This window comes from Ochotona curzoniae, unplaced genomic scaffold (genome assembly GCF_017591425.1).
Source record: "Ochotona curzoniae isolate NIBS_2020 unplaced genomic scaffold, NIBS_Ocur_1.0 scaffold_2587, whole genome shotgun sequence".
Lineage (NCBI taxonomy): Eukaryota > Metazoa > Chordata > Mammalia > Lagomorpha > Ochotonidae > Ochotona > Ochotona curzoniae.
The window spans coordinates 1,398,725-1,410,978 of record NW_024467096.1 but is presented as its reverse complement, the minus strand read 5'-3'; the positions used below and the strand labels follow the sequence as shown (position 1 = coordinate 1,410,978).

General features: G+C 43.9%; 1 protein-coding gene across 3 annotated transcripts in view; it reads left to right on the top strand.

Annotated features, from left to right (window-relative positions):
- POLQ (DNA polymerase theta) overlaps positions 1-12,254 on the top strand; it is a 97,464-nt gene that overhangs the window by 18,450 nt on the left and 66,760 nt on the right. For all 3 annotated transcript variants that reach the window (XM_041002883.1, XM_041002882.1, XM_041002881.1), the window contains one exon: positions 9,274-9,416. In XM_041002883.1, coding sequence (XP_040858817.1) covers positions 9,274-9,416 — 143 coding nt within the window. The remainder of the gene's footprint in view (positions 1-9,273; positions 9,417-12,254) is intronic.

Sequence of the window (12,254 nt, the reverse complement as noted above, 5' to 3'; positions counted from 1 at the left end):
TCTGTCCCATGATAAAAGATAAGTCTAATCTATGTCATCGTATCTGCATTTCAGCCAACAGAAAAGGGAGATGAGGTAGTTAAGGGCATGCCCTACCCATTTTGGGGGCTACCTAAAGTTTTGGGGGGTGTTTCTTCTCATGCACAGTTGGTTGGAATGTAATTACATGGTTCCATTCCGCCACTGCAAGGGAGCTGGGCATTGTAGTCTTTACCTGAGTGGCCAAGTGCTTAAGTAACAGTACTTTCTCAAAGTAAGAATAAGATAATGGCCATTAAGGGGCAGCTGTCATTCTCAGTGCTAATAACAAATGAACCATATGCAGTTGCTGAAGGGCTATCTATTTTAAGCCTGAAAAATTCTGGTGATGAAAAGCTTCTAACTTTAAATTTACTCTACAGCAGCCATCAGAGAAATTTATCTTTTTCTTTACCTATAAAATATGCAGGCTCCATGTACATGTTTAGAAAGATGGGGCAAAGATACTAAGATACTCCCTTCCCATTTCTGTTTGCCTGCCCCTCTGATTTCTTAGTTGACTCAGCTCTGGAGGGTGAAGTCTAAGTCTATTTCATATGGAGTTCTCCCTTCAGGGCCAGAGAATCTGTAACTTAATGGGGGAGATGGGATCTTGTTTGCCTTGCAACATTTCTAGTGTGTGTTTATCATGGGAAAGCACAATGGAAAGACTGGTGCCCTAGGCTAATCGGCAAACAGAACTAAAATAACATTGTTTATGGGCTCTGAAAGACTTCTTGCCATGTTATCATTTCATTTTAAGTTAAGTTGGGAGTATGAGAATATATTGTTTCATATTAACAATGAAGACTTAAATACTTGGGCATTCCTTTCATATGAGTAGCATCTTTCTACTGTGTATTTGATAATGTGCCATGAATACTTTTGAACTATTGGATGACTTAGTTTTTCTGTAGTTTACCTTGAACTTTACAGTGATGGTGATGGTGCTTTGTGTCACAATACTGGTGTTGAAGCTCAGCAGTCAGGAACGAATGATTTGGCTCCACCTAGCTTTGATTTCCCTCTGATGTAAGTGAAACCTTCCCAGATGAGTGAGAGCAGGAACTGGAACACATGCACTGACACTCATTTGGACATTTCCCCGTGTCTTGCTCATTCTGACAACATTATTCTATTTTGTTGAAGAATCAAGGCTTGGAAGATCTTTAAACAGCTTGACATGGCTGGCTGGTTATCTTGTCACTAATACTAGTTGTTCTAAGTTTTGATTTTTTTTTTCTCTTACACTGGTTTCCTTAATAGCTGTTATAAGAGCAAAGTGCTAAATTTTGTTCATGTTATTTTTAACATATGGATGTCAACAAATTATGAGGTTGTGTACTCAAGTACAAAGAACTATCATGTAAGTATGTAATGTAGAATGATTGGCTCAAACTAATTATCATCTCAAATACTTACCATTTATTTCTCTTGCTTGAAATATTGTGTGTCTTTGGCATCTCCCTCTTCCCTCCGCTGTCCAGCCTCTTGTAATCACCATTCTTGTTCTATTCCCTAAGCCTCCAGTAGCATTCATCTTTGGAAAAATGTCCACTGTATCTAGGCAGCCAGGGTATTTTATCATGAAAGTTTGGTGAAAAGAAGGCATAAATTCTTAGGTTTAACTTGTAATAGTCTTGAGGGCTTACGTGGGAAAGGAGTGTAGAGCTGTTTTTCTCTTCCCTACTTTTTCTTTTTTTGTTCCAACCTGTCAGTTAAACTCGTCCTTTCCTCTGCCCTCCTGCCTGAAACTAAAGTAGTACATCTTAGCTTTTGTTTCATCATTTGTTTGAGTTCCTTATATATTTTGGACATTAGCCTCTTACCTGCTGTAGGACTTGCAAATATTGTCTTCCGACCTGTGAGTTGTCTCTTAATTCTTCAGTAGTATATCTTAGCTTTCAGCTCATCAGTTTGAGTTTCTTATATATTGTGGATATTAGTCTCTTATCCAATATATGCTTTGTAAATATTGTCTCCCAATCCATGAATTGTCTGTTGTTTCCTATGCTGTACAGAAGCTTTTTAGTTTGGCACAATTTTTTTTTTTTTTTTGCTTTTGTTGTCTGTGCTTTTGGGATTAAGTTCAAAAACATTTAGCATGCTTTCTTGCTTTATCTTTCTTTTTCTCTCCTTCCTTCCTTCTTTCCTTTCTTCCTCTCTCTCCCTCCCTCCCTTCATTCCTTTCTTTTTTTAAAAGATTTATTTATTTTTAAAAAGATAAATTAAGGGCAGATTTATAGAGAGAAAGATGGAGATCTTCCACCTGCTGGCTCACTCCCTTAATGGCTGCAGTGACCATTGCTGTGTTGACCTGAAGCCAGGAGCCAGGAACGTCTTCCAGGTCTCCCATGTGGTTACAGGGGCCCAAGGACTTGTGCCGTCCTCCACTGCTTTCCCAGACCACAGGCAGGGAGCGGGATGGCAAGTGGAGCTGCGAGTATATGAACTGGTGCCCACATGGAATGCCAGCAGCTGTAGTTGGAGGATTAATTAGAGTGATATGCCACTGTGCCAGACTCTAGGCTTCTTGATGTTTCATAATTCCGTTTCTTTCATTTCTTCATTGGCTATTATTTTATTTCTTTTCTTTCATTCTTTTTTTTTTAACTGATTAGGTGCTTTTAAATACTGTCTTTGAGTGCAATAATTGAGTCTTCTATTTATTTAAGATTGCTGTTGAAGCTTTTTGCTATATTTTGTGTACATTCCTTTTTTTTTTAGGATTTCCATTTGGTTTTAAATTGTTTTGTATTTCATTTTTAAAAATTTATTTATTTATTTGACAATCTTGATATAATTAGGGTAAAAAGGTTCAAGCACTACAGGAAGATGGGCAAGACAATTAGTCCCGTATTATTTCCTTAATATATCTGATGTAAAAGGGGATTTTAAGGGAGAAGCCCCACCCAGTCTCCCACCCACCCCAGGTCCCAGATGTGGGGAATGTTCCAAGGGTCTTGCTCAAGTGGTTTTGGTAGTTCAACAATTCTGAATTGCTGCCACTCTCACCACTACAAGCAGGATGAGGTCGTTGGAGAATCCACTGACTGACATAGTCCATCATAGAGTCTGTTTGCCCAGTGTTTTCATTGCCAACATACAGCTGAAGTGGTTGATTGACTTGTTCTGTCCTCTGTCTTTTGATGGTTAGGGTTCTGAGTCCGGAAGCTCAAATGGGGGGGGGGATACCCAAAGAAACTTTGTCTGAGGTGTTCCCAGGCCAGATTCTTGTATGTACTAGCAAGCACAGGACCCGGCACAGTCCACTGCCCCGATCAGCTGGTGGTTGCAGTTGCTGGGTTGGTTCTGTTTCCATCCCTGTCTTCCACTGGAACCAGTGGGTGTTTGCAGTCCAGCCTGGTTCTGCCCTGCACATACTCGGCCCTCACATAAACCAGTGGGAGCTGCAGCCTAGTCGGAGTGACCCACCATAACCCTCACCAGGCCCGCCCCCTACCCTGGTTTGCCAGTATGTGTGGCAGACTAGTCCAGTCTGTCCCACATCCCCTTCTGCTCTCATACATGTCAATGAGTATTAAAACCTTGTTCCATCTAACCAGCTCAACTATTCAGCCTTCACGGATGTTGTTGGGTGTCTGTCTAGCCACCCCAGCCCCTGTCCTAGTTTTCATGCCCTCCTGTGGGGGGTGGTAACCCAAGAGGGAGGAGCCTACTATTTCCCTCCCAGGCCACTCCCACTCCCAGATTATGCACTCTCCAGGTGGTTCTGTGGTTTGACTTGACAGAGCTAGCCCCCAGTGCCAGCTTCTGCCAGCTGATGCTGTGGCTAAGCCCCAACAACCCTCACCCACTCTAATTGTAGATTGCAGCAGTAGGATTAATCAGCCCAGCCTGGTTTTTTCCTGATCTGGTCCACATGAGGCACACAGGCGCTCATGCTCTCCAGTGGGTGTAGCTGTCCAGCAAGGGAACCACCCTTTATTCCCCTGCCAGCTCTGCCCCCTCCCTTCCTGGTTCTCATGTGTGCTGTAGTCACATTTGGTACAGGCAAACTCACCTTGGCATTCCATATTGTGCACTGCTTTTGTCTCGACCAAACCTGGCTTGACCCACACTCTGCTCCAGTGTTCGGATTTGTCAGTGGATGACGTGAACTGATTCAGCCTGGTCTGCCCCCGACCCATGGCAAATATATGCCAGTGGGACACTTTCCATGACCTCTTCTGGGCTGTTTCCCTCCATGCTTCTTGCACTTACCTGCAGAGTTTGTGTCCTGCCAGAGGAGTTGCCCAGGCTCCTCCATCAGAACCCCCTGAGTGCCAGATTTCGCACATACCAGTGAGACCATGAGCCAGCCCTACTCAGTTCACCTCCTGTCGTAGCAGGAACAGTGGCTTTTCCTAACTGGCCTTCAACGCATTCTGGTTGTTGCTGTTGGATGTTTCAGCCCAGCCATGGTTCGTCCATACCCACATATAGCTCACACATGTTTCAGTAGGGGGTTGAGACCTAGCCTAGTCCATCCCACATCTAACCTGGTCCTGCAGGACACTAGACAGTATTGCAGTCTGACCCGCCTGGTGTGTCTTGTCCCAGTCCACACTTGTGCCCAGGAAGACTACAACTGTATCCTGACCAGACCGCAGCCCCATTCTAGCTCGTACGCTCCTTAGTGGGAACCTCCACCCAGCTAGGGTGTCCCCTTGGTTCCCCAACCGGGCCTGTTCCCAGCCAGTGTTCAGCATGCCAGTGGTTGCTCTGACTCAGCTTGGCACAGCCTGTCACCTGCTGCGACCCCTGCCTTAGACACTGTGGCTCACACAGACTAGTTGGTGCAAGAACCTAGCTGGGCATGTCCTGTGCTCCATCCTGGTTTCCAGTCTTACTTGTGGGCTAAGGTTTGCTCAGTACTGCTCGGTGCACCCATTCCATTGCCTTTTCATACATTGACGAGCTGTTGGAGCTACTAGCCCAGCCTGTCCAATCCCCAGGTCCGGACCACCTGTTTGCCAGTGGGAGCTATGACTCGCCAGGGGAGCTTCCCAAGTTTCTCCCCCTGATCCCTTCCCAGACCCAGTTCTCATACATGCCACTGGGCTTTCGGCCAGTGCCTGGCGTAGTACGGCCCTTCCCTTGGCCTTGCATGAGCTGGTGAACGTTGCAGCCCAGCCCACCCCACACCCCATTCAGGATGCACACTTCAGTGCCGCTGACCCGACTAGTCCAGACTGCCGTCAGTTCTCCAGTCTGTGATTGGTGGTAAGCTCCCTGGTCATACCTGGCTTAGTCCACCACCACTCCATCTTTTGAAGTAACCTGTGGGGTTAGAATTTGCATAGCGTTTGCCCCACACATCCCCCACAGAATCTTCCCCCCAATATGGTTCTCTAAGTGTGTTTGTTAATGTCATGGCCCTGCTTAATGTGACCGGTCTCCTCTGGGTCAATTCTGTTTGCAGCCCTGTCATCCACTTGGTCCAATGGGTATTGTGGTTCAGCTCGATCCATTGACAAGCTCTGGTACTTGTCAATGGGCATTGAAGCCTAGTTTGACACAACCAGCCTACTATCCAGCCCACACACATACTGGCAGGTGTCTTTCTGTTTAGCAATCCCTGCCCCTGTCCTGGTTGTCGTGCTCTCCAGTAGGAGTGGTTACCCACAAGGGAGGTGCCCACTATCTCCCTACTAGGCCACTCCAACTTCTGGATTGCGCACTTCGCAGGTGGTTCTGGCATTTTACTTAACAGAATTTGCCCCTGGTGCCAGTCTCTGCCATCTGATGATGTGGCAAAGCCCTACCAACTCTTGCCCAGTCTGTATTTCATTTTGAAACTGCTTGTTTTGTTTTCCTAATGTGTGTGTGTGTGTGTGTGTGTGTGTGTTTTCATGTATATTGTTAGCTTTTTCCACAAACCCAAGATGCTGGACACAGTAGGTGAGCCATACGAGAAGCTTTTATTTCAGAGAGGGTGGTAGTGTGGGGTAGGGAGAAGGTGAGAGCAGAGCACAAAGAAGAGGGAGAGAGAGAGAATAGAGCAAAGGACAAGAGAAGAGCAAAGAGAACAGGAGAAAGAGAGAGAAGAAGGGAAGCGGCATCTTTTATGGCCTCGGGGTAGGGAGCTAGGGAATATGGGGGTCAGGGATTGGCCGATGCGGCTGTAGGCGGACACCAGGAATGTACGCCTCAAGGGATTGGTTGAGTGCATAGTTTAAACCTGAAGGTCATTAAGCTTGATTAGGCAAGTGGGCCTCAAGGGGGTTGAGAGCTAGGAGGTTTATGGTAGTCTGGGTAACTAGCATTTCAAGGGGACCAAGACCTAGGGCACTGAAGGCAGCACTGGGTTAGCAAGCATTCAAGGTGGCACTGAGTCCAGGATGGTGGGGTCAGTCCTCAGACTCCCTCCTTATATTCTTCCCTTTTGTTATATATAAAGAAAAAGCGGTGTTGTTCTCCATGGCTTCTTCGAGCTGAACTGGGGTACTGAATTATCTAGGCAACGGTCTCCTGGTGGTTGCAGGAGGAATGCTGGGTTAGGAGAGGCAGATACCCTGTAAGAGGAGCTGGTTAAAGGTTTGATTAGAAATTTTCTGCATTTGAGCATGAACAAATTTTTGAAAGAGAGGTAAGTTAAGGCAAGGGGCTGTGACAATTCCCATGAAGAAGAGTATTAAAGGAGGGAGAAGTTGCTTACCACAAGGCTGTTTGGAAAGTAGCTAGAGTCCTTCCAGGCTCGCTGGAATCTGTAGTCTCTGAGGGTGGTTTGGTGAAGAATCCTGGCCTCAGGAGGTGTCATCAGTGACAGCAGATAAATCAGCACATGTATTTGTGATGTGTCATCCTGGCAGGTATTGTCCTTCTGTGCAGACTTGGCCTTTTAAAACATTTTTGGATAAGAGTGTCTGTTTGACCTTGGCAAAGAGAGCATTGAGGCTGTTTGTGTTCCAGGGTGGCCAGGTGCTTCTGCTTGTGATAAGTTTCCTTGTTCTCTGATACACTCATCTCCTTCAGGAGTTACTTCTGCTTGGCATAACATTCCTGTAGTTCATGTAACTAAGGAATATTATTCATAATTCTTTATGATTTCTTAGATGTTTCTTTTTAAAAATGCCTTTGGTTGGAAGCTTTGTTAGGTTTTTTTTTTTTTTTTTGTAATCCTTGTGTCTTTTATTTATGTCTACATATTTGAGGAGACTGCTGTGTCTTCTGGTTTTTGCTGGGGTTTGGCATGGATAATTTTACTTATTAGCCAGGGCTTTGATTCTGAGTGAGGTGCTCACTTCGGCAGCGCATATACTAAAATTGGAACGATTCTGAGTGAGCCAGCTGGTCATGACCCTGGGCAGACAGAGCTTGTTTTGAGTTTTGTGGGTAGATGAAGTGGCATTGGTTTCAGGTGGGATTGCTGCTTGAGCAGTGGTCCCAGGTGAAAGCCTACTCAGCTTTGTAATGAGAGTCGCTCACTGTGGATTATAATTAACCTCTGATTGGGCTGGAGCCTGATATATTTTGCCTGGCCAGGTGGTATTGCTGGTTCAGATCTGCACGTGGATGGTGTTGCCGGCCCCAGGGTTAGGAGGAGATGTTGCTTGGAAAGGTTGGGGTTATTCGCTATCCTCAGCAGAAATGTGGCTCAGAGTTCCTGCCTGATGCGCTGGTGGGCCTTGAGGTTGAGCAAAACATTACTTAAATCCATAGATGTGGGAGAACTGGCTTCTGCTTGCTGCTGAACTGCTTTAGAATTGTTTCTCTTTCTTGGAAGTTTCTTGGTTTGAGGGTGAGGTGAGGGGCTGGTTGGAGGTTGGCGGGCAGGAATTCAAGCTAAGCTGAATTCCCTCCGACTCTAGGGCATGACTAGCTCAGCCCTGCAGGTAGGCTGTGTTGTTGACTTGTCCCTTGGTTGAGTGCCACTGCTGGCACGTTCACAGAGCTTACCACCAAGATCCTTTGATTGTTTCACACTCCAGGTGTTGTATCTAAGCTCTGCGTTCTCTGTAGAAACTGACAGCAAAAGCAAAGAGCTCTGGGGACTCCTGCTGTGTTTAGTGGAGGGAAGAAACAACACAAAGTGAAGCTCTTGTGCTAGCGTGTGTATGCGCATTTCTAGTTCTGTGTTCTATTCGGATGCCTCAGGCTTATTCCCAAATTTTCTAGTTCTGACAGAGGTGTTTTTGCCTGAGGGTCATTGGTAGGTTGGCTTTCTTCAATGACAGGGCTGAGCCAGGAGCCAGGGATTCAGTTTGTGTCTCCCACAACTACTTATGCTATTCCCTGCTGCCTCTCAGTGTTCCCATTAGAAGGAAGCTGAAATTGAGAACCAGAGGTGGGATCTGAACTGAGGCATTCTGGTATGGGATGTGGGCATTTTACTGGTGTGTCTTAACCATTTGACACATGCTTGCCTTGTATAAAAATTTCATGTTTGTGTATTTCCCTAATTTACATGTGTTTTTCTGTGTTTTTCTTTGTTTGCTTGTCATAACCTAAAAAAAACCAATTGTTTAGGAAATTATAATTTTTGGCTAAATGTTTTGAATTTGCATTGGAATTTTACAGAGCATTTGTATTAGTTATTTGATTGTAAAATTATACTGGTTAATCCTGTTGGGGAACAAAAGTCTTTTCATTCTTGGGTTCTGCAGCTGGGGACAGCTAGTTAAAATGAAAAGGCATGTAAACCTTAATTGATGTTAGTAATTGAATTTTTATACACCTGAGGGCTTTTACAGAAAATGAGTGAAGACCCAAATTACTGTTCGACCTGGGGCATATTTAGTACTTCAACAAAAGGCAATGCATAGGGAAAAATGACAGAGCAAGGGAAATAGTGTTTGGGCTTCTAAGGACAAAAATTGTGAGCAGATCAATAATTTGAGGGAAACTAATGGAAGATAAGATTGTAAGGTTTGTGCAGATCTTCTCTGTACTGACCGGTGACTGCCATGATGGGATTGTTCTGTTACTGCTGTTGGAAAGGGGAGGGGGAACACGAGAAATAAATGCTATTTTCAGGAAGATTGGGAGAGGACAAAAAGTTCTTTTTGTGTCTGCTTTTCAGTTGCCTTCAGCTCAAAGTAATCCTTATGCTGAAGTAGCATATTTTAAAGTAGCATTTGTAATTCCATGCTGCCCAAAGCCAGGAAAAAAGGCAATAGCTACAATTTTGACAATAGCTACTGTCATCTCTTATCTCCATTTAAATAAGTAAGCCAACATAAATTCTCTGTAGCAGATATCTTACAGAAATGCATTGGCATTTTGCAAGTAACGTATGGTTTTTGATTGTAGGTGAGAGTATCTTAGTTTGTAAGAACTCTGAGAAATCAAAAGGGATAGCTCTTCTTCAGGGATCTCTAAAACCTGTTCGTAGCTGTCTGGGAAAACAAGAAGGAGAAGAAGTAACTGCCAGTATGGTTCGAGCTATTCTGGAGGTAAGAGATGGTTCACTAAATTCTCGTTTGCTCTTTTACACTTATTTTATAGTAGAACTTTGGTGTGTGAAGACTATTAGCTCTGTGTTTCTCTGTAACATTATTATAGTTACAGCCTTCCCAAGCCTGAATCTATAAACAATGTGGGTGTGTGTATATGTATGCAGTTGGTTTCTGGAGTCTGATAAAGTTAGTACTGTAATGGTAGAGTTTAATTTTTTAGAAGATTTTTTTTTTGTTTTTCTTGGAAAAGCAGATTTATAGAGAAGGAGCGAGAGGGAAATTTTCCATTTGCTGGTTCACTCTGCTAATGGTCACAATGGCTGGAACTAAGCAAATTTGAAGCCAGGAGGAGGAGCTTCTTCCAGGTCTTCCATGTGGGTACAGGGGTCCACGGACTTGGCCATTCTGCTGCTTTCCCAGGCCACAAATAGGGAGCTGGATATGAACTGAAATAGCCAGGTCATGGACTGGCACTCACACGGGATCCTGTTGCTTATAGGCAGAGGATTAGCTAGTTGAGCCATTGCTCTGGCACCTGAAATGGTGAATTTCAAAACAATAATTAAAAACCAAATGCCAGATGGCTTTTTATTCGTTTTTGCATATCTTTATTATTTAAAAAAAATTTTTTTTTTAACTTAGAGAAAAGGTAAAAACAGTGTATCCACTTCCGTATAATACTTGATGACATTAAAATAAAATTAAGTATAGTTTTAAATACACATGATTAGATGCTTTAAAAACTATGAAGAAATCAGGGGTGAAAGAGAATCATTTTGTCTTCAGATTCCTCAAAGGAGGTGCAGTCCAGTGTTTCATGTGTCCATTTAGGAAGGTTTTCCATACACACGCCAGCCTGCTGAGGTCCTGGATACACTGCAAGAACTAGTGACTCTGTACCTGGAACTGTGTTCTGTCTGCTTGTTAACTGTTAGTGTGAGGGGGAAAGAAAAGGAAAGCACTTGATAACATACGGTTGGTGGAGATGTAAATAGGGACTTTTATATTCTGAACATGTATTTTATATACTGCTGAAACATCAGCGGGTAAGCTGATCATACCTACTGCAGTAGAAGCTGTGCATTCCCCCTTGTTACCTAGACCACTGTTACCTCTAGGTGCTTTATTTAGCAGTGTATCTGTGAAGCCATATCAACTGAAATGTACTGAAGCACTTATTGAGTGTTGATGATAAAATAGTTGGAAAAGCCCAAATACTGTTAATGCTAGATAAATTTTACTAAGCCCTTTATTTGTGATTTTTGAAAAGAATGAGAATGCTGTTTATGCTGGTTTGATGTATACAGTATAGAGTGACAAAAGGCAAAAAGCTAATTAGCAGATACGTATTGGAGGGTTGTGAGAAACGATATCCAGAAGGCACAACTGACTTCATCTTTTCCTGCACTTAATCTCACCCAGAAGGGTTTTTCAGTAGCACCATTCCTCTGTGCCTGGATATCTCAGAGGAAGAATTGAAAGAATTGATCTGGTGCATCGTCATGAACCATCTCTACGTCTTTTATAACTGTTGTTTCAAAATTTCAAATGAATAATGATTAATTTTTTTTAAAGATTTATTTTCTTTTTATTGGAAAGGCAGATATACAGAGAGGAGAGACAGAGAGGAAGATCTTTCGTCCGATGATTCACTCCCCAGGTGGCCGCAACAGCTGGAGCTGAGCCAATCTGAAGCCAGGAACTTCCTCCAGGTCTCCCACATGGTTGCAGGGTCCCAAAGCTTGGGCCGTCCACCACTGCTTTCCCGGGCCACAAGCAGGGAGCTGGATGGGAAGCGGGGCTGCTGGGATTAGAACCGGCACCCATATGGGATGCCGGGCATGCAAGGCAAGGACCTTAACCACTGCGTCATCGCGCCTGGCCCGATTAATTTATTTTTACTTATGAGAAACCTTTTTCTACTTTTTAGGACAAATTGTCATTGTTTGTATTGTTCATAGGTGTTATCTATTGTTACAGCGATAGAAGAGTTCACAAAGTCTCCACATTAAGATTGTAATATTTTAAGGTTTTTAAAAAAAATATTTAAGATTTAATATTTTTTAAATAAAAGATTTGTTTTATTTACTTAAAAGGTAGAGAGACAGAGTGCACACTCTGCCATCCACTCATTCACTCCCCAAATGACCATACAACCAGGTCTAGAATGAAGCCAGGAGCCAGAAACTTCCTCCTGCTCTCCCACATGGGTGCTAGAGTTCCAAGTAATTAGGCCATCTCTTCCCGGGTACATTGGCAAGAGGCTGGATCAGAAATGAAGCAGCTAGGATTTGAACCAGTGCCCCGATATGGGATGCTGACATCACAAGCAGAGGCTTATCCGGCAGTACCTCAGTGTCAGCCCAAATTCTAAGAACTTTTAAACAAAAATTATCTATTTTTAGTGGAAAGTCAGATTTACAGAGGGGAGAAACAGAGAGAAATATCTTCCATCTGCTGATTCACTCCCCAAATGGCTGCAATGGCTGGAGCTGAGCTGATCTGAAACCAGAAGCCAGGAGCTTCTTTGGGTCTCCCACACAGTTGCAGGGTCCCAAGGCTTTGGGCTCTCCTCTACTGCTTTCCTAAGCCATAAGCAGGGAGCTGGATGGGAAGCAGAGCAGCTGGGACACATACCAGTGCCCATAAGGGATCTTGGCGCATGCATAGCAAGGATTTAATCACTTGTGTTGGGTTCTTTAAGAACATTTTAAAGAGAAAGTCCCTTCATTTCCTTTATATCATGAGGGTCTCATGCTTTACCATGTGTATTACCAGGGAGCTGGAAGGGAAATGGAGCAGCTGGGACTTGAATCTGTCCCTGTGTGGGACGCT